General features: G+C 48.0%; 2 protein-coding genes across 3 annotated transcripts in view; one reads left to right on the plus strand and one right to left on the minus strand.

Annotated features, from left to right (window-relative positions):
• The window catches only part of VPS8 (VPS8 subunit of CORVET complex), a 76,203-nt gene extending 75,338 nt beyond the window's left edge, over window positions 1-865 (plus strand). For both annotated transcript variants that reach the window (XM_065675132.1, XM_065675133.1), the window contains one exon: window positions 145-865. In XM_065675132.1, the coding sequence (XP_065531204.1) occupies window positions 145-294 (150 nt within the window). In that variant the 3' untranslated portion in view covers window positions 295-865. The remainder of the gene's footprint in view (window positions 1-144) is intronic.
• Window positions 866-1,483: 618 nt separating this feature from the next.
• Window positions 1,484-22,564, minus strand: C3H3orf70 (chromosome 3 C3orf70 homolog). The gene is made up of 2 exons (XM_065675134.1): window positions 22,245-22,564; window positions 1,484-4,659 (listed from the first exon to the last, which is right to left on the minus strand). Exons 1-2 carry the CDS (start codon window positions 22,414-22,416, stop codon window positions 4,103-4,105), a joined length of 729 nt encoding a protein of 242 aa, XP_065531206.1. The 5' UTR covers window positions 22,417-22,564; the 3' UTR covers window positions 1,484-4,102.

Raw genomic sequence — 22,564 nt, forward strand, 5'->3', positions numbered from 1 at the left:
GTTTTGAAGTTGTCCTGCACGGAGTTCTGCAGGGTTACTACGTACCATATATACCCTATGCACTTTTCCTTACAGATGTTAAGGTTTTCCGGTTGCACAAGTGCTGACGTGCAGCGGGTGATGTATCTGGGTTTTGCCTTGCAGCTGGCTCTCCTGACAGAGCTGTCCCGTGGCCACAGCAGTGAGAAGCATGGGGTGCTCAGCATCTCCCACGGTGACCCAACCACCAGCAGCGTGTTCCAGAACGAGAACTTCCAGCTGCATCTGGCTCCCCCTCCGATGGCTGAAGACTGACACTGCTGCCCCCAGCCCCGGCAAGGCCATGGTTGGTTTCAGGTCTTGGTGCTGGGAAGCTTTTCCATCACAACACTGGACTTCCCACCCTCTCCCACCTTTCCCAGGACCCTCTGTGCTGTGGGGAGTCTTGCTGGGCTCTGGTGGGTTTGTGGGTGCCTGACGCAGCCCTGGGGGAACTCGGGGGGCAAAACCAAGTGTGCCAAAGCACCGTGCAGTGCTGGGCTACCTGCACTGACCCGGAGGCTCATGGCAGCGGTGGCAACTTGGCCAAGTAACTGAGCCAGCTCCACTTCACTGGGGGAGCGTGGCCTGTCCTTTGCCCAGAGCCTGTCTTCCACGGTGCTGTGTGGTTTGTGCGGATGGGTACTGTACCTGAGGTTTAATTGTAGTACTTGTAAAAGCAGCTGTTTTGGCAAGGCCTGGCTCACTGTCTCATGGTAGCAGTCGGGGGGCTGAAGGCACAGAACAGGTAGACTGGAAAAGGCTGAAGAACACAGAGAATGTGCGAGCAAACAACCTGCACGTGGCGTGTACCTACAAACATCCATTAAAGAGGTCCTTGGTGGAACTTTCTTGTGTGAACTGTGCCCCAGGGTGAGGGCTGTGCTCTGGCAGTGCTGCTGGCTCCTGTTTTCTTAGTGCAGTTGCTGCTGAACTCTGATAGAGAAAGATGCACCACCTTTGTCACTCTGCTCACACAGCTGCAACCTAACAGCAGTGGTGTTTCTATACTGTCACCTCCTGCCCCAACCATGTGTGTTATTGGTCTGGTGATCATTATCTTTCCTGTCCCCTTGTTCACTTGGGTGTTTCAGGGTACCATACCCTTAGGGTCCCAGCAGGAATACAGGACAGCGCTGCTGCCTCCAAGGAAAACGGAAGCACTGGCAGTTGTGCAGAGCCTGTAGCTGGGGAGTGGCATTAGTGCTGTGCACCCTGCGGCCCAGCATGCTCGCCTTCACCCTGCTAGCATCAAGAACTACAATGTGGTGCCCCAGGCTGATGTTCCCAGCATGCAGCCATATGTAAGCCTGCTCACCCAGAGGTAAGTCAAGGGGCTGCTGCCAGACCTCAGCCTAGGCTTGCAGCTCTTTTTCCTGCCGTCTTTCCCCTGGCTTTTCCTTTGCTGGAAACACGAGAATGTTTCCCTCTGGTGTGGCAAACACAGAGTTAGGACAAGCAGAGCTCCAGTTGTTTAGTATTTTATTAAAGAGAAATATACACACCTCTCCCTGGCAGCGTGGAGCACGAGCCCAGGGCACGTCTCTTACAGCACACGTACGCCCGTGTTTGTGCAAAGAAAAGAAACCACGTTTCTGTGCGAGCGTGTTTCTGAACTGGGGTGTGCGATGGAGCACGGTGACGCACGGGCCGCTGTGCTGGCTGCTGAAACGCCGTCCCACACGAGGCCACTCCACTGACGTTTTACGGGTACAGAGGGAAGAGGCAGCTTATTGTGCTTAAGACATCTGAACAAATCCTGGGTAGGAGACACTCACAGCTTGTGAATATTGCTAATTACTTACAGTTAAGAAAGAACGTATCCTGACAACAGTCATACAAACCTGCAAGACCACGGGACCCCACGCTAAGTCTTGGTCATCAACACCCAACGTCATTTCACTGCGCTCACAGCCGGTGCCCCCTGACAGCAGGAGGAGGCGGCTCCTGCTTGCTTAACAACAAGGTGAGCTCATGCCAAGCCAGAGGGTCCTGGTGACCCTCCCTGTGCTTGGCACCCACAGCGAGAGGGGTGGGGAGACCCTGTCCTCACTGCCCATAGTCCTTTGGGAACATCCAGCCCATCCCATCCTCCTGGGAAGGAGGAGCTGCCTCTGGAAGAAAGCTCAGGCAAGCCAGGCACAAGAGTGAGCTTTTTCAATGCTCCGCTCAGGTTACAGCTGAAAGATTAAATATGAGTAAATGTCGTAGGTTTATATATAATGCTTCCTTCTACCTATGGAATGTGTCTGAATGGTCAAAAGACACTAAAACGTTGCTAGAAACCTTAGTTAACCAAGAAAGACAACCCTGCCCTTAAAAAATAAATAAATCCTATTCAGTTTTCCTACGGCCTTCATTAAAACCAGAGTATTTCCAGGTGCTTTGTGAGGATGTATCTGTTCATGCAATGGCCCAAGTTCCTCATTTAACAAGCACTGCACTTCTTTATGTTAAGTCATCAAAACTATAAACCCTATTACTTTTGTCTGAAAGTGTTAGTCTAAAAAGTACAGTATTACTTTATAACCATTAATGGTAAACTCCAAGCACACGCGCATGTGCACACACACACACACTGTTGCCTAAACGCTTCCTAAAGATACTGATTACAAAGTGTATAAAATTAGTAGTATGTTGTCAGGATACAGTGAGAGCGATGAGCCACCCTTGAACATGGACTATAATCTAGTATCAATCACTAAACTGTACACATTTATACAGCCTTATATTCACCAATGACTTCTGAAAGGTAAACAGCAAATACACCACGAAGTTCAGTAATGCTGTTGAAAACACAGTTATTACTGACTCCAACCGATTCCAGCTTGCTGAAACCAGAAGGACATTGTTGTTTCATCAAGCAGGGCTGAATCCAACCCACAGTGAGACAGCTCACCCAACCAGCGGGTTGAAGAACCCCCTGCTCAGGGCCTGCTCCTGAACTCGGCGCAAAGGAGCGGGAGCCAAAGCTTCCTCTCTCTGCTAGAACAACCTTGGGCTGTATTTTAACAAGCGTGCACACTCCTGAGCCCCTGGGCCACCTCCCCTGGGCACCTCCTGTCCCCATGCTCTGCCGACACAGTGGTGTGGCTGATAACTACTTGTGTAAAGTTCTGTTGTTAGTCAGGCAGATGCAGGCCCTGAGGCCGTTTGGTCCTGAGTGCACGTGTCTGGCACCAAACAGCACAGCAGAGAGCAGCAGGCAGAGCCGAGGGTGGATTTTGTGTGTTTGGAGGTAGTCACTTCCTTCGCCAATTGTTTTGCACCCAGTCTAGCATGGTAGTAGTGAGATGGCCACGCTTCATCTCTGCCTGCTCCCTCTCCTGCTGAGCTGTGAAAGCCACATCCCCTTCTTGAAATCCTCGTAGAGAAAAGGGACCAGCGGGATCCAGGCAACCAATCCCCCTTGGGGGCAACAGCTGCCTTCTCAGGAGATGTCAGAGCCTGACCTAACTCAGCAGATGCTCGGTGCATAGCCTGTAGTGAAGTTGGAGGCACTTTGTGCGTTCTGTAGCCTGCCATACCAACCTGCTGGAAGAGCGGTGCCAACGGCCTGTGAGCAGGGTCGCACCAGCACAAAGAGGATGGACAGTGCGCAAGGACAGGGAGATGGACAGAGCCTCTGGTTGTGGCACCTCACGTAGCTATTGGAGAAAGGATAAGGGCTACTTGGTTTTGCTGCTTGCAGGCGTGCTGCACCAGCTCACCTTCTGTGCTTTGGAGGCCCACTGCAAACATCCTGACAGATGGAAACATCTCGAGTGGCACATCCTTGGATGAGAAGTAGTATATGATGTAACCCAGACCAAGAAAAGGGCCTGTTTCAGCTATAAAAGTCTTAAGATCTATCACTACCTTACGTGCAGACTTGGGAGATCTGATCAGGCTGAGAACATGTTAAAATTGCTCAGGCTGCTACTAGTTCACCAATATGCATGTCCCGTGACTGCACTCCCATGAGGAATTTGAAATATCAAGTGCACTGGAAAAAAAGGATTGTCAGAGAAAACAGAAAATAGAAATACTACAAAAGCAACATTACTGAGTGGGAACTGGACTGATCTGATACCAATCGCTCGGATCACACAGTGGTTTCTATAGTCTCAATCACCTCCATCTCGCACTGCGAGGGCGACAAGAGCGGGCATTCATCTGGTTCCCAGCTGCTATCCGGGCTGTAATCTTCCTCTGAACTTAGCTCAGCCACCCCCTCCGTGTCCTCATCACATGACTCCATGTAGTGAACCCCCACTGCATTGATCCCAGAGTCCTCGGAGCTGGAAGGGGACGAGCAGTGATCCGGTTTTGGTGTATTGCTCTCTTTTGTGATTAAGGCATTGCGAACAGGGACTTCCTCCGGCTTTATCTTGTGGGGCACGGGGGGAGGCTGCCTCTGCACGTAGCACATCTTCCCGTTGATGCATTTCACGCGGTAATTGTCAATGAAGAGGTCTGCGATGGTGCAGAACTGCGGGGAGTCGGGGGGCAGAGGGGGCTGGAAGACCGGGGCGAACTTCAGGAAGTGTTCGGTGAGCGACACGGAGATCTGGATGGTGTTTGTAGACTCCCGAGGACGAATGGGTATTTCAGTGCTGGGAAGCTGCTCTACGGGTGTCATGGGCTGATAGACGTATTTACCTGCGGGGAAAACAGAAAAGCAGCACTTAAAGGTCATTATCTTTAAGTCAGAAACAAACTGATGACATGATGCTTGCCTTTGGCCATTAAGAACAACCAGCAGTTCCCTGTGCTTAGCAGCTGCTCTGTTTGCAATGGCCTCAAGGTCCTTAGTCCTCTCCTGGTATGGATTCTCTGATGCTTAATACCGTACGTAAGCACAATTGTCCTTACCCAGTCCTTCTCCTCTCCCTGCCCCTGCTTTGAACACAGCTGCAGGACATCACTTAACTCTGGCAAATTAACTGCAGGGGCACAGCTCCATAGCTTTGAGGTGGGACAGACGGCAAGGCTGGCAGCACCCCTTTCGAGGGGCACAAGAACTGAAAAGATGCTCAGACTTTGGGGTTATTTTAGTGAACACAGAGCGGTTCGAGCTTGTATCTTTGCTATAATGATCAAGAGTTTATTATATTATTATTATTCAAAATTACACCGACTCTCCCTGCATGTGTTTCCCATCCTTTTTCTGGGGACTCAGCTATGTTTTTCTGTATTAAAAACCAGAGATTCAGACATGATTACAATTAGAACTTTAAGGCAGAAAATAAGGGGATTCTCAAGCCATAGAAGTGCTTTTGGCATCCTGATTGTCTGTGTGCTTAAGTAGTAACAAAATAGGATTATGTTGGTTTTCTAGAGCTGAACCAAGTGTGAACTGAACATCTTTTAGTAAAGACATAAATAAAAGAGTAGAAAATCAGTACTTTGTTAAGAAAAACTGAGAACCTGAGGCAACGCCTAAGCCTGTAAATGCTGCGTTTTATTTGCATAAAGCCTCTGCAAGATTCCTGTCTCTCTAGGGGCTCATACACTGTGACAGCACAGATTTCCAGAAGACCTGCAAGTACCGGGGCTCGAGGAGGAGTTCTGATGCACGAGTTCAGATGCTTTGCCAAGGCAGAAAAGTACCACAGCACCGAAGGGCTGGTTTGGATGCTTTGAGCTCTCCAGGTAAGGGGCAGAAAGCCGCGTTAATGAACCGGGCTGTGCCGTGACGAGACCTGCCGCCCGTTCCTGTGCTTGCAGCTCAGAGGTAGGTGCAGCCCTTCTCTCCTGAATTACCCGTTCCTCTGGAAAATCGGAGCAGTGATTGCCTTTCCACTCAGGGAGGCTGAGCGTGGCCTGGGACAGCAGCACTAGAGGAGGCCTTTCCCCAAGGAAGGGATTGCTTGCTCCCCTTGCTATTCCTCCCTGCCATGAACAAATCCCATCCTCAGCCTGGGAGTCCTTCCCAGACGTGGGCAGAGCTCTGACTGCAGCCAGTGCCCCAGCCGCAGGGTGAAAGCCCTGGGACAGGCTGAGGGATCCCAGCTCTTGGCTGCAGCAGCCTCCGGGGCGCTGGCTGGCGGTGCCAGGGCCCACGCGCAGGCTGTGCTTTGCCAGCCCTGCTCCAGCACGTCACTGGGGAAGCCTCGAGCGCTGGGAAGGCTTTTCCCCCCCTTGCTGCACTATTGGTATTGGAAGGGAAATGGCTCGTGTGACACCAGCCGTGTTCCTCTGCTACGACATAACCCCCATTGCTGCAGGATGGGGAGGACACAGGAAACCGCACAGAGAGCGCAGAGCCAAGGGGAGCGCGCTGTGAGGCAGCCGACACTGGAAGTGGGCTCACAGGAACCAGCCCAGGCCTGGAGACCAGCCAGACTGAGAGCAGCAAAACGGCAGCAGTGGGTGTGCAGGGGAAAAGAACATCTCATGAACAGATCTGACCAGCTCCCCTTGAGCACCTCATCGAGCACTTCTTTCCTACAAGCTGTGGAATGATAATTGTTAACGGAGCTCACGGAAAAGCTCAGGGAAAATAAAAGACGCTTCTTCCCTCCTGTTTGATTGTGGCTGGATGCCAGAAAGTACAAAGCCATCCTCTCCACTTTCTATCTTCCCAACATACCATCGTCTAGAGTCAGAACCCGGTGTGACTCAGAGGAATTAAGTGCCTGCATCAAACAACTGAACGCTTCAACCACAGGCAGAGCAGGGCCCTTACTCCTCTGGTGCCCTTTGGAGCAGCACCACAGATATTTCAGTACTGCTAGTCGCTGCCTTGGGGGCAGGTGGGCAGACCCACTGTAATAGCAGCAGCCCATGGCTTCCTGCCATCCACTGCTCTCCAGAAATCCGTCTTTGGAATCAGTGGCCATTAAAGATGCTCCTGTCTTGCAAAGCAATGCAGATGACCAATTAGTGTGCTGCTGGCTGGAATGTCTAGCATTCAGCTCATGGAAACTGAAATGCAGCCCACCCTTGCCTGAAACCACGATGCTACATTTATTCCTCTATCTGGAGTGCTCCTGTGTGGGCTCCTATGCTGTCCCATTGACAACGAGTGATAAAAAAATTCCCAGCTCAGTTTTGTGCCACCTCTACTTGAAGCGTCCATGGACGGCCCTGGTGAAGGTTTTTGCCAGGCTCCAGTAGAAAAGCTATCTGTACTACAGGATTATGTATTTCCACTTAAAATAGCCACCATGTGCTGGCAGAAGGCTGGGTGGGAAGCAGTGTGGGGGAGAACGCGGGGGCTTTAAGCCAAGCGTGGACACGGAATGATGAATCTTTGATTCATCAGCTTGACTTCTTTGCCCCAAAAGCAGCAGTGGCAGGGGCAGATGAGGCGTTACCTGGGAGCTCAGCTGCTCGTTTTACCACTGCAGCAGCACAGGGCAGTCCTCTGTGTGTTTCAAAATTGCCCTGCTGGCACTAACTTCAAGGTAGAAGAAAACAGCTGCTACTCTGTTAACAGAGGATTTGGGATCTCCGTGTGTGTGAGCTTGGAGCAGCTCAGAGTTCCCTCACGTTCCAAGGACAAGCTGTGCCACGGTAAACCAGGAATTGCCCAATAGAAAAAACAAGTTTTTCTACAGGAACTTCTACATTTCTCTAGAATTCAGGTACACGTTTGTTAAGTTCTAGCTTGTTTTAGGGCCAAGTTTATTTTAGATTAAACTCCTGGTTTAGAACATGATCAGATCTCTTTAAGGGGTGCTCGTACTCACAGCTGGGGCTGTCAGACTGAATCACGGACAAAGCTGTGATTGCAGCCTCACTTACAACTCCTTACCCTACATAATGTGTGTAAATGCATCAGCCATGATACAGCCAATGAAAAATACATGCAGAAACTAGAAAATACGATGTGCCTCTGCCCCTGCTGCTTGCGAGCTTGGGAGGGATGGCTTTGCCCAGAAAACGATCCAGAAGCACAAGTGCCCAAGTTCTCTTATAATATTTGTATAAAAAAGTGACAGTCTGATTGAGCTCTCACTGAAATCAAGAGCAGTATTTCTGCTGCCTTCAAACAGCTGGCAAAAGTGTACGATAAAATAGTGTTTTGGGCACCTATTCCGATGCATTCCTTTTAATACACTAGCATGTAATTTATTGCCTACTTATTCCAACCAAGTCAGTTGAAGAACTCTGCAGTTGAGCTGTACTGATGAATGCTCCCGTAAATTACAGCGTCTTGTACAAATCCAGATGTCAGACTAGACACTGCGCTGCAAGCTGTTTCCTGGGTCACCTGCCACCGCTGCCTACGCGGAAGATGGTAATTCAGTGGAGTTAAAATGCTGCACGTGCTGAACACACGTCCCAGATCAGACTGCAGCTCCTGCGAGAAGCAGTTTGCTGCATGTGCACAAGTTTGGCAAGTTCTCGAGCATTGCAATAGGTGCTGTGGGGAAGTGGCACAGTTCTGGCTCTGCAGTTCCACCACTATGGTAAAGAGGCTTGGGGTAAAAAAGAGCCTATTCCTCTCCTGGGTGTTCAACAGGGAACGTGTGAAACTAGGCTCTGACAAAACTCTTCAAGGTAAGCCTCAACTTCATATGCTAAGAGATGACATGATGAAATATGAGGCAACAAGAAGCAGGTATGTAGGCTACACTGAACTGTTGTGCCTGCACCAGTATCTACACTTGCTGCTGTTATGTACTGGTGAAGCGTTATCCGCCATAAACACTGCACCTCTTGGATCCTAGTCACGCAGTTACAGCCATCGGAGCACAACTAAAATAGACCGATTGTTTTTTCCATTTCTTCATGATTCAGCTGACCCTTGTGAAAGCCTAAAAACCAAATTAGCACACACTCACGGCAATACTTAACTGCAAAATAACTATTCCGCTGTGTCCAAGGAGGTAAGTTCTGGGCAGTGCTTATCTCCCTGCCTCTCTGTTCACAGGAATAGGATTTTTATTGCCAAACCGGATGGATGCTGTTCACCAGAGCCCTGGCTCCATGCCTCCAGTGCCACCTGCCAGCACGTTAAGGCAGAACCCAGCAGAGCAGTAAGCAGACCTGCAGATCTCCAGCAAACCCATGCACCTTGGAAAGCTGTTTATCCCCCAAAGCAGACCCATACTTCCATGTACTATCTATTTAAAGCCTGTTTGTGGCTTTGATTACCAGAACTATATGGTTGATTGATTGGAAGCTGTATTATAGTGTTCCTGCTTACAAAACCATAAATACATACCCGCCTTCAGAAGCAAGCCATGAGGTCATTTCTGGTTTTTTGCTAATTGAGCAGTCTGCATGCATCCTCACTGAACAGGCACAGCAGCAATTTCCATGGCTAATACAAAGTAACTTAACCATGAAATAAGCAGAGGTGCCGCTTGAAGATTTTAGTCTCCCCTTCCCTTCATCCTGGTGTTCCAGTTTACCTCTGGCACTCATTTACATGCTTGGCATATTAAAAATAGTACTAAATCCATCATTCAGCAGCGAGGTTTCTCGTCACAAACCCTCAGGTTTGCCCTCTCAGAATGCTACCTTGGAGGATATTTTATTCACAACACCATGAAGTGCACTGCGCTTTAGGAAATGGTGAAAGACAGCCGTGGGTCTTATGAGTCTAAGTCAGTGATACATATTGTGTGTATTTGCACGCCAGGCATTTAGACATCTTTTAACTGAAACATAAAAGCTTTTTTTCGTATGTATTCTTTCCCCTGCAGGTGCTTGGACAAGTATTTCTACACCCCCCAGTCTGTCAGCTCATTTACTCCAAAAGGCAGCGAGGTTAACGAAGACCTGCTGACTGTACACTATTTAACATAACCTGGCTCAGTTCAACCAGTATGGCTGAAGAACTGCTCCCATGCACCTGAGCTGGGTGTTCATGGGGAAAGCATCTAACCAACAGACACGGGGGGAGAACCGGCTCTAATCCCAGTGGAGATTCCACTGCCTTTGGCTGTGGTGTGTGCTTTGGAGAGGATGAAGCAATGGCTTCAAGGGCAGGGCAAAGCACATAGGCTGATATTTGGGCAGCTGGTTGTTCCCACTGGGTAAGGGTATGCAAAAGGCCTATGGAGGTGGTGACCATGGTTTGAGAGCAGAGAGCTGGCTGTTAAACGTTGGTGGCTTTTTTTCTGCTTGAACCTACACCTTTCTAATGGCACCAGTGATCTTCCATTGCAGTCAGCTGTGATTCTTACTCCAGCCATGCAAGGATCTTGTATTGCCACACAGAACCCTGCCAAAACAGATCAGCTTAGGTAGGAGGGAAATTGGTCCCCCTATGAAAAACATGGAAAAACCCCCCAAGTAATTAGATACTGCACAGCTTTGAAGGAGTGAATGCAAAGCAAGTATTAATCATGTATGTATAACAGGAGACAGTGTTAGCTTGGAGGGATTCTGCATTACTCCAAGGAGAGTTCACAGCAAGGCTGCTCTTCCACATTTCTCTGCGTGGGGAGACTTTGGAGATCAGCTTCTCGAGCTCTAGCTTTCTGCATAGCAAAAGATGGACAACTCCCAAACATTATTCCAGTGGGAGTTGTTTCCTATGTCATCAGAGTGGCAGGAGAGACAAGTCTGTTTCTTTAGGAAAAGCTGACTGGAAGCACACCCCTCTGACATCTGAATGAAGTTGTCTCGCAGGTGATGACAGCTACAAGCTGGAGTCCTGCGTTGCTGCCTGGATTGGCACCGTAGCCCAAGGACCACGTTTAAGCTGTCAAACACCCAGCTGGTTTTCCAAGCTCCCCGGGGCGGTGGGTGGCACTGGTGGCAGACAGTTCTGCCGTGCCAGACCGGCCCACGGTCGGACCCAGCCCGTGCATGGGAAGGAACCAGGTTTCATTTCAATGCTGGCAAAGCAGAAAGTCAGAGCAGAGGGATGGCTTTCCTCCTCTACAGGGTAAAGCAAAGCTCACTGCCCACAGTCCAGAGATGTATACTGAAGGGCGCTCAGCACCGTAAGCCTGCTTAAAGTACCTGCTACACCTTTTGTTCACAAGTATTCAGCAGAGAAGTGTGACAGTGGTCTGAGCTACACTGGGATACTGCCTTCCATCCCCATAGGCTGCAAAAGAGGATAAAATGACTGCCTCTGGCCTTTCTCCCTCTTTCTCTCTCCAGCTATATGCACAGCTTGGAACAACAAACCTTTGCAAACAAAGATTGCCCTAACTATAAATATTCACCAGGACTATAATAGCTTCAAATTACACTTTCCATAGAGCACAGTAATAGCTCTTCCAGAGGGGAGAGAACAAATGGAAGGAGAAACCCTGGACTACATTTACAGATGCCACATGTTAAAAAGAAAGCCCACCCCAACCCAGTTTCCATTTCTTTGTATCGTGTGGAATAGCCATCATGACATATCTAGCAAAACATTATGGGCTGTATTAGGATCATGAGACAGAGGAAAAGAAAATTTCAGGACACGGGTACTGCCAGATTTAAAGTGAAAGATCAGATAGAGCTGAACTGTGCTATTGGTGGCCATAATGAAGCACAGCTAAAGTGTTCGTCAGTGTTGAAGGAGCCTTGTAGATGAAGGTATGCAGTACCTTAATGGAAGTGATACCTTGCCCTGAGCTGCTTCTAAAGAACTTTGAAAATGCACTGAAATTGTTCAAACAAGGTTCTAGCGTGGGGAAGGCAAACGGAACATCCTGCATGTTTCCAGTACTCCTTGAATAGCTGGAAGGCACAGTAAGTGACCGTAAAAGAGACTCCAAGCATACAAGCCAGCTCTGCAAAGGAACACCAGTTCCCCTACCACCACCATAAAAGAAAGTCATGCAACAGGACCTTAGCAGTCTGGAAATATACCAGGAAACATTAGCAGACTCTGACCTAACTGAAGTGTATCATCGCAAACGGCACCTTTGCACAGAATTGCCTACTTCAGAGCACTAACAAATCCATCCCATTCCCAACCTCACCCAAGCACAGAAAAGAACCGGTCTAGCAGTGTTTCTACAGTGGTGATTTTGAACAGTTGCCAGTTCTCGGGTGAAGGAGAGGTGTTCCCTCTCATTGCTGAATAGCAGAGACATGTGTGACAGCCCTTGACTTGATGAGCCATAAGCTTTTCACAGGAAACCAAGAAAGGGAGGGGGGGAAACAGAGTTTTTCTTCATCAAATTTGTATTTTAATGCCCTTTTGTCTTGATCTAAGGACAGAAAGGATCAGGAAGGTACATGCTGTGAGCTGCCTAAGCCTTTGAGGTTTTTCTGTGCACCTCCCTTTAGAGCAGGTAACTCTTCAATGCAAACAGACCCTGCAGCTTTCTTCTGTCATCCCTGCGCTTCCCTCTCATTGCTTGCATGAATTTACCAGAATGAGAGAAAAAGCAACCCAGAGAGCTTGAGAAATGTTTCACGCAGCCATAAACCCTCTTGAAGGGGCCACATTTGCTTACTAACCATTGTGAGGAACAGAATATTGACACCCAGTGAACAACAATGCACACCACACGTGTGCTCCGAAAGGAGCTGTTTCGTCTCAGTACCCATGAGAAGTGCCATAAAGGGGAGAACAGCCACGTTTGCGCATTTCCCTGAAAAGATTTGTCCTTCAAGTTATGCTACATTTTCTTAAAAAATCAGTACAGAAAATAGAAAGAAAAAAAAAAAAAGGCTTAGTGCTAAATATTTATTCTGCAAAACCATCCCTGTGCACCATCTGCTCAAGCTTCAGCATCCCATCATTTTCATGCAGACAGACAGTGTGCTGATATGGTAACTGATCAGCACAGAGCAGTGTCAGAAGCTACCTAGAAAACGAAGGCATTTCCTGCTATAGAGAAATCACAGGCACTAGAGAGACAAGTCACAGTCTCCTTCAGGTGTGCAGTACATGCTGCCGAGGGGCACCCATGAGGCCCTGTATAGCAAGGGACTGTTTTCCTGTGAATTCTCAATAAAGCAGAACAGCTCATGGGTTCTTAGAGTCCTCTCCAAAGGACTGTGCTATGCAAGAAAGACCCGTACTCTGCACCCACAGGACACAGCCTGGATGGATAACTGAGTCAGGAGATTGGCTTTTGCAGCTTGGAACAGGCACATCTTTATGGCTACAGCCTGTTTTTCTGGTGGGCTGACAGGAGAAACAATGGCATATGTGGTGTGCTGTACCTATGCTGCTGCCTTCCTCGTGTCAGAGTGCTGGGTTTCCTGCTGTGCAGTGCCCTTACCAGAGCCCAAGCCTTCTTGGCTTGACAAACAACACATTCTTTAACTTCATTGAGAGGAACAGTGTCCTTATTATCAGTACAGGCCATTCTTTTAACCCCCATCCTATTTATTTTTCTGGTGCCTATTTACACACATCTCCATTCACACTTTAAACCATTTTTCATGTTTCTATTACAGAACCCACTTCTGGAGACTTTAAAAGGCTGCTCTCCTGGCTTGCACCCAGAATATGTCACCACACAGAACTGATGTGTGCAGGTATGGATACCAACTGTTCCCTTGGGGAGTATGGGCTCCAGCAACACTCTGCATGAACAAATAGACGAAGTGCCTCCACGGGAGGCAGAGGAGGAGGAGGGCCATCACGTCACACAGTGCTACTGAGGGCAAATGGCAGGCAAAACAGCTGGATGATTCAGGTGGGAGCAAACTCAGCACTTGCTGCTGTGGCCAGGTGAGCAAACACTAGCAGAGAGGTAAGAGCGTTGCCCTTGGTTTCATACTTAGAGAGCCAAGATCCCACAAGACCAGCTGGGGAATGCTAAGGTCTAGTGGCACAGGGTAGGAAAAACAAAGAAAAATGTGTCTCTTTTTGCCTGCCCTGCCTATAGGCAGGCAAACGCTGGTGGACTGCAGAAAGATTGCAAGAGTAGATCAGTCCACCCTGGCACACCTCATGGTCCGAACCTTTCACCAGGGACAAGTGGCACTTGTGAGTGCAAACATCTGCAGTGTGGCTCAGGATCAGCAAAGCACTGAAACGCCAACAGCACAGGCAGCTACACAGCATGAAGCAGACAAGCGCCCTGCCTGAAACTGCTGCAGGTGTGTTCCAGCACCAGCGTCACACATCAAGCAGTGAGAGGGACAACAGCAGAATATGCTCTCATTGGGCACAGCAGGGAGAGCATCTCAGGGCTGGGTGCAAGTACACAAGCAAAACAAGCAGTTTTGAGAGCACATGTGTGGGCTCTCAAGTTCCACAACCACCAGTGAGGACAAGAATACAAATGCATGCCTCTTGTTGAAACTGTTTTACAACATAGGTTATGTATGAATTCCAACTGTTACGTTGCCTAAATTAAAGTATGGGTATACTAAAAACAAGGCCCAGTTGCCAAGCAATCATCAGATTTTACTTTCCCAGTAGGCTTTTGACTTCCATCTACGTGAATAAACTCAGCTACCGGCAAAAACATCTTCAAATTGCACCAACCGCACTTCTTGAATTCTGCGATCAGTCATACATAAAAACGGATCAGTGGCAGAATCAAAGCTGTTATGAAAACATACTCTGTATCTTGTGGACAGATGAATTCATGAAGGTGCTGGAATAAAAACCACATCGCACTAAAACAGGGTCACTTTATATGCAGAGAGAGGTACATATATATATGTGTGTATATATATATATATATATATGCACTACCTGGAATTCAATTTACCATTAACCAGGTTTTTACATTCATACAAGCTTGTGCCATCCACCAACAGCTAAGCCCACACTGTCACAGTTATCATTCTGAAACATCTTACAATGTTAATAAGTAAAGCATTCTGCTTTTTGTCCTTTAGAAAAACAAGAATTTCTGGTATAGCCTTATCAGTGCGCAGAACTAAGTTACCAAGGCTTGAAGTGAGTCATGAAGCATAAGGCAACATTGGTTAAATTGAGAGCCATTACATAAAACCACCCCAAGATCTGCATCCTCTACAAGCCCAGCTCTGCTGGTTGCATCAACATGAGCAGCAACAAAACATTCTTGATGAATACACAGGTGCTGCCAGGAAATTCAAGGTCCTGTGCCAAGTACCTGAAAGCCCTCTTCAGTGCTTCCAGCAAACCTGAGCACACTGTCAGCTCCGCAGACCTGCAGGATGGAAGCCATGAAGATTACAATCTTGTGACTCAGTTTTGTCTCACAGGGCAATGCAAGGGTATGACCATGGGCTGCAGTTCAAGACACATCCATCAATAACCACAAGAGCAAGGATAATATGTTAGAAGGCACTGCAGTTATACGCTTTTGCATTTAGGCGCTTGGAGTAAGCACGCTCACAGATTCAAGCTGGCAAACAGATTTCCTCACCTACAGAGTCCAGGAAGGAAGCCACACACTTGCCACAGGCATTGTACTCCAATACAACTGTTATCTTTGAGCTGTTACTTTGCAGTGAGAAAAGTGCCTGAAACCTTTTACCAGAATGAAGATCTCCGAGCAGGAGCAGAGGCTCTGCCTTCACCAAGAAGCCGTTTAGAGTGTCCTGAATTCACAAGACAACCGCACCAGCTGACAGGATGCAATGTTAATTAACTTTTCCTTTGGAAGTACTTGCTTCTCGGCGGAAACATCCACAGACCTGTCATTTTACGCTGGTCCTGAGCAGGCTTCATGAAAACAGTGGGTTAACCTTTCAAGGAACTATAGAGAAGGGTCATTTATCTGTAACTCTCAGAGGCTCTTACTAGCAGATCATTGAGTTTTGGGCAAGCAGACATAATAATTTGTGCATCACGCTCCTCAGATGGATGGACAGATTACAAAACACAGCCTCACAGGCATGTATGACAAACAAGAGGTTTTGGCTGGCAGGGAGTGTTTTGGTACACAAGGCCTCTTTTTCTCAGGTCTTTTGGAGAAAGAAGTGCAGTGATTTCTAGTCAAGCCTGTATGAAGCATAGAAGATTTAGTCCTACCAGGTGTACTTACAGCAAGTAACTTGAACTCAAGGATTTTCATGTGGTCTATTCCTCTTAAGTGATATCAGGGGTTTTGTTAATAGTAATAGAACATGCATGTCTCCTTACTATAATACGTAACTGCATTATAGTAAGGATTTCAAAATGAATGTCAGCAGGTTCTTTCAAAGGCACTGATGTTCCCACAGGGTATGATGAATCTACACCTGTGGTTTCTCTTTCAGAGACACAGCATCAACAGTGCGTTCATACTGTGAGCTGCAGATGACAACCAAAAGCAGAGCAACAAAATGCCATCCAGGTCCAGAATGGTGCACCCATCAAAACTGGTGGATAACTGTTTTCCCTTAGAGTAACACTTCAGAATATATTAAGCTGACATTCTTTCCTTCATTATGTACAGCCTAGTGAAATGAAGCTGGAACATCGCAGCTCTTCAAAATACAGGTGAAGAGAAGATCTTGCACAGCCAAAGGCATCAAATCCTCATTAAAAGCCTTTTCCCATTACAAGCTGAAAAATCCACCTTTCTGTGGCTCTTGCCTGGTGCTCAGCATAATGCCTTGCTTGTGCACAAACATTTTGCCCACATACACAGACTTGAACTGGATGGATGTTCAAATCCTTTTCACAGCAAAAGCAAATGAAAAAAGCCTGTATCTCCTATGACTTGCAATCATCCTCTCATCAAGACAAACCAGGTTTTCAGAGAACATCCAGCTCCAGTTCCTAGTCCCACTACTCCATTCCTGTTTAGGTAAGTTTTCCACAAAGAAAAATGTATGACATGCTCCAAATATTTAGTCTCAGAATTTAGAAGATAAGCATGTTACAACTCCCTTTTCATGTTTATCCAACAACTCAATCATCAGGATGTAGCTTTGCCCTGTGGAGCAGCACTGCTAGAAATTCAAGTTGCCATCACAAGTGCCAGGCTGGCTACTTCCAGTAAGCTCCAGTCTGCATTACCTTTCACAGAGAGAGATACAAGTCAAGCACTGGTACACTACTGCCCTTCTGCTCTCTCCTGGATGTGGCAGAGAGTTTCATAGCCACCAAAAAGCCAATACAAAGAAACCCCCTCCAGAACACAAGCAAGGCTTTTGGAGATCTACAGTGTATGCAGTGCTACAGAGCACCTCAGGGCTCATTTTAGGATCCCCTCCAAGGCAGTAGCTGCTTCTCTAACATGAACTGACATGAACTTCTCCAAGAGAAACTGGCTGGCAGGCAGACACAACTCCTCTTTAGACCCCCCCAGGCTCTGTCACGGCACACTTGAATACCTTCAATAACCATTTTAGCTCGCTTACCAGTGATCTGTTGCAGGAAACAAAGGCTGCCTTGCTGATTCCCTGCTTACAGTTCCCATAGGCAGACTGGGGTCTGTATAATTACATGGGCTTCAAAGATTGTCGAAGCCTCTGCTGACCGCTTCTGTTGCTTGAGAGGTGGGAGAGACACCACAGAAAAGCTACCGGTGTGCAGAGCTACCTAAACGCTGCACGCATCCCTGCATAGCAGGGGAGAACACTAGCACCTGGTGCATGGAACCAGCGCGTGCACACTGCCAGAGCACAGCAAGGAGATGCGATGTGACACATGAGAACACATCTTTCTCTGTGGAAGAGGTATAACCAAGGCTGGCCTCAATGGAAAGGGACAACAAAACTTTTTTTTTTTTTTTATATCTTCTTTTTTTTTTTCCAATTTTAAAAATGTTACCAAAGAAAACCACTGGTATTTCAAGCAAAAAAGAATGTAAAAAACAAGTATCTGCTCAGAGGACACCCAGGTGCAGTGACTGATTTGCTTCATTCCCTGGCAGCAGCTGTGGGAGATTGTTAATCACCTCTCCCCCGCTCAAACACACAGCAGAGACCGACTGCAGACCCAAAACCACAACTGGCTGGTGCCCCTCCAGGGGACTTGCAGATGCCTGTAAAACAGACACAGTGAGGAAGCAATGGAGCTTGCCCTGAGAATGAAGAGAAACCCTGGGCTTCCTGCTCAGTTGGCAGATGAACAAGCAATTCAAGTATATTTGCATTTTGCATCCCCAGAATATGTGCTGGCACAGCCAAAATCAGGTAAGTCCTCCTCCCCTCACCCAGAAAACATAAGCCCTCCGTGGTGCCACCCATCATATAAAACCATGTTTTCTTGGCCAAGGAATGACAGTTTCTTGGGTTTCTTGCCAAGCCTGCCTGACCTCATGCAGAAACTGCCAGGTCTGGATCTAAACTCAGGGCATAACAGTCCCATAATTACGTGATGCATTCCAAGGAGCAGGAAGCTATTTCAAGGCAGACCTCCAACTGTTACACACCACTTAGCAAAATGCAAGGGCAGGAGAGCACTCCTGTTTTCTAAAACCTCTCTTGCCACAACAATTTACATGTCTGAGCCTAACAACTGTTTTTTTTCCCCTTTCTGACCACCCAAAGGAGACTCGCAGCTTTCATCCATGATCAGCTTGTTTCCTTGTAAATGGTCCCAACAGCCGAATCTCACAGAAGTGGTAAATTGAAATTCATTTGCTGCATTTATTTTTAATATATGTAAGAGGGTTTAAGTAACTAAAAGCCTGCTTTTTTTGATGCTGATCACGGAAAGGCTAATACAAGGTAGCACAATTACTATCTGTTGATAGTATAATATTGCTGCGAAACGAGTGCTGTGGAACCATTATTCATAGCATATTCTTGATAACTGCAACATAACGTACTGAGTTTTACACAGTATTTTAACATAATGCAAGAAATTCAGATTAAGAAATTAATACAGTTGCAACAGAACACTCTATTTTGCACTGTCCAGTGATGTAAGCCAATCTTGTATCAAGTGTGGGGCTTTCTCTGGTGAGCTAGTTCTTAGGAAGTAAAATCAAAGTCCTGCTGTCGAGACAGACGTAACCCCAAGGATCTGAGCCCTTCTGACAAGCCAGCGCCACTACACAGCCAGCAGCCTCACAGACAACATCAGTGCAAATCAGAGCTGCAGCAGAAATCCAGAGGTGAGGAAAGGAAGGCAGGTGCCTTGCTGCAGACCTGCCTCTGGCACATGTTTTCTCTGACTTCTGGAAAAAGTAGATCTGAGTAATTTAATAAACGAAACCTCACAAGGCTGTCAGAAGGGAGGGGAGGAAGGTGTACAGGGACTGTCACCCTGGCAAGGGGAATGCATGCAAGGGTAGACTGAAAGGGCACAGCACAAGCAAGAGAAATGTGTAAATGGACAAACTTAGGGGCTGAAATCAAAACACCTTCTTCCCTTCGGGCAAGAGGAGTTAGAAGGCTTAAGCCCTCATCCCGCTTCCACATGGAGACAGGAGTGTATAGACAGATCTCTGGCAGCACAGAGGGGAATGATGCTGTAGATAGCTGCTGCAGCAGGATACAGGGTGCTGCCTGCTTTCCTGGATCCCTGATGCGCACAGAGCCAGGCAGTGACACCCTACGCATCTTGCCAGTCCTCCCTCCTGCAGCCTCCCCAGGACCACGGGCACTGCACATCTTGTGTGTGCCTGCTTACAGAGATTTTAGTTAGGTTCAGAGCTCCCCAGGCACAGGGGCACATTAGAAAACCATCTCCCATCTCACAGGGAAATCTGCTACTCACCAAGCCCAAAACTGACTGAAAATGACCTTAAATAAACTCCCAGGCTTAGACACAGAAGTCATACAGGTACCCGCAGCACTTGAGGTTCTTGGAGCTGTTTGGATACACAGCAGTCTCTGTAATTTTGCCCGCCAGCTATTATTGCCATTTTATGGAGAAAGAAACATTGGAGGTAAAGAGAGCCCTTAAAGTACTGTTCACTTCAGAGCGTGCCAACAGAAATGGCTTTGGGGAATTCAGACTAGGTTCTTTCTCAATTATTACTTCTGTAGCCAAGTGGCTCTGCAACACTAAATTGCCTCTGTCATTGAAGTAAGCAGATGTGATCCTGAATACACATGAGAAGGCAATCTACTCACCGTAGCGGTGGTGAGTTTTTGTAATTTTTCAGTGTAAGTGCACTTTCACCGAGCTGGCATTCTCCAGGACCTCGGACACTGATGGAAGAAAATACTACTTCAAAGGCCTTTTTAATTGATCTAGAGCATCCTGTACCCCAATACAGCTCTTAGGAGTCACAGAAAACCGCTTTCAAGAACCCTCTGAGAATTCCCAAGTCAGTATTACAATACTGTGTTTATGGAAGATAACTCCCAACACTGTTTAATTACATCTCTGACCTCTATATGATTTTCCATTATGGGCCTCATTCTCACCCCTTTTAAGTCCAACTCAACTCATTCTGCAGGAGCGGGATACAAAGCGATCCTTAGCTCTGAAAGTGCACTAGAATATAAGGAGGCAAGAAGGAGCACGTCTTCATCACTGTCGGAAGATTAAACAAGAAAACACTTCATTTAAAATAGTTTCATGGGGCAAACGTATCTCAAAGTTTCCTTAGTCATAAAGGAGGAATTAAGAAGCAAGTCCATACTTCTTATAAAAGCTTTAATTACATTTAAATCTTATGCTTGCCACATGGAAGCTCAGGGTTGGATGGGATCTTGTGTGGTGCTTCCAAGAGGGAATCAGCTCCACGCAACTCGTAAGAGACACCAGTCTAAGCGTTCCTTAAAGGCTTTCAAAGACCGTGATTTCTCACTTTAAGTACTCTGTCCTATTGCTTCGTTTCTTTTCCTAGTTAAAGTATTTTCCAATATCCAAACCTAAATTTTTCTTGCCACAGTGGTAAGTGGTAACTGGTTATTTACTAAGTCTGTGTAGAGGACTAGAACACAGCTTTCTTTGCAAGGCTACCTTTACACTCTGCAAAGCTCCTCTTCTCTTCCTCCATCAGTCTTTTACCACAAAAGAAACCCCTTTGCTTTGGCACCCTGCTGTAAATCATATTTTCTAAGCTGATCTCCTACAGAACCTCCCCAATTCTCTGACGGCTTTTTACAGTGCAATGCTTAAATCCAAGCTCATCGGTCCGGTCTCATCGTTGCTGAGCTGAAGAGACTAACTAAATTGCAAGCTTGCAATGCTCCTGTTAATGCATCCCCAAGTGAAGGCTCGGGTTCCGGTTTGGGATTTTTACCACAAAGGCCTCCTGCTGCTGACGCACACTGAGTTTGTGATCCACCTTAATCCCCAGATCCTTCTCGACAATGTCACTTCTCCAGATGTTCCCAGCTCTCCATTTGGTTCCCCCTTCCCAAGACCATCCCCAGGTGATTTCAGGTAACACCACCCGTTTATCAACACCATTTTGAGCTCTGATCCTGTACTCCAGCATGCATATATGCTCATCTATCTTGATGGGGACCACAAGTAACTGAGACCAGAGACGCTGGGGAAGAGTATCTAGGTCATAACTTGAGGGCCTTTGTGTTATCTATGAAGTGCCAATGAGACATCCCTGTCCCTTCTCACTTAGCCACTTGTGCCACCACACAGTACTCATTTCAGGGCACAGACAGCAAAAAGCCATTTTTCTGAAGTGATTTCAAATGAACCCCTAATCAAGGCAAAATTCCTAGAACGTGTATTTAATTCCAATAGAAGCTCCAAATAAAAGGTGGCTTTTCAGGCACGCCCTTTTCCCCATCAAAGGTGTGTGTGAGAGGGAATCCATGTAGGAGATTAAATTACAAGGAGAGATGGTGACAGACTCAAAAAACAGGGGATGTCAGGAGTCAAGGGATATCTTCAGGAGCACCAAGCAACCCTCACGTAAGGGTCCAACATTAACCCCGACCATCCAGGCTTTAAGATCTCCAAAACACAGCACGACCCAAGTACACAGCTCCATCACCACTTCCTGACCTCATATCGACCCACTGTTTGAAAAGCCTGCTCTTCAACGCTATACGTGATTAATTATTCATCAAACTATGTTTGGACATCTACAGTTCAATCCCAGCCTCCATTACTACACACATTAGTACCTGAATACAGACATTAAAGTGGTGGGGCGCCTTTTCAACAGAGTTGGATCAACGCCGGGTTTTAAAGCAGTAACTGTTCAATAGATACCCTAAAGCACTTACTTCTCTACTCAGAAGGGTTTTTAAACCGCACGCCTGCAAAAATAAGGTAGACCCGAGAACGAAGTGATCGCTGGTGAGCGCCCGCTCCGTGCGCAGGACAGCGGCATGCAGCACCAGCGGGGGGCCACAGCACCTCCGAGCGGTGTCCGGACGCCAGGCCCTGAGGCAGCCCCCGAGCCCCGCCGCCGCCCCTCCGGGAGCAGCCCTGAGTTCGGGGTCCCACCGCAGGAGCCTCAACCCCGGGTTCCCCACCGCGAAGCAGCTCGGGGTGGGGGGGACGGGACGGGGCGGTGAGGCGGGGACCGTTGGGGCCGCGGTGTCCGCGCGGTGGGTCGCTCACACTCACTCACAGTGGCACCATCCGAGGTGGCAGCACCAGTGCAGGCGGAAGCAGCGGCCGTGGCTGTGCGTGGCGCAGAGCGAGAGCCCGTCGCAGGGCTGGAAGTCGGGTCTGCCCGCGCAGCTGCGGGCCAGCGCCTGAGCCTCGTCCAGCTTCTCGCTCTTCGCCGCCGCCCCGCTCATGGCGCCGCCGCTCCGCCCGCAGCCCCCGCGCCGCAGCGGCCAGCAGGAGGAGGAGAAGGAAGAGAAGGAGGTGGTGGAGGAGGAGGAGAAGGAGGAGGAGGAGGAGAAGGCGCCGATCCGCAGCGGGGACCGCCCGCCCGCCCAGCGC

The sequence above is a fragment of the Lathamus discolor genome, chromosome 3, assembly GCF_037157495.1.
Source record: "Lathamus discolor isolate bLatDis1 chromosome 3, bLatDis1.hap1, whole genome shotgun sequence".
NCBI classification, from domain to species: domain Eukaryota; kingdom Metazoa; phylum Chordata; class Aves; order Psittaciformes; family Psittacidae; genus Lathamus; species Lathamus discolor.

Coding starts and splice junctions, on each gene's coding strand:
- C3H3orf70 (XM_065675134.1), bottom strand. CDS start 22,416: ATGAGCGGGGCGGCGGCGAAGAGCGAGAAGCTGGACGAGGCTCAGGCG. Junction 4,660..22,244: donor CCACCTCGGATGGTGCCACT/GTGAGTGAGTGT, acceptor TTTTCCCCGCAG/GTAAATACGTCTATCAGCCC.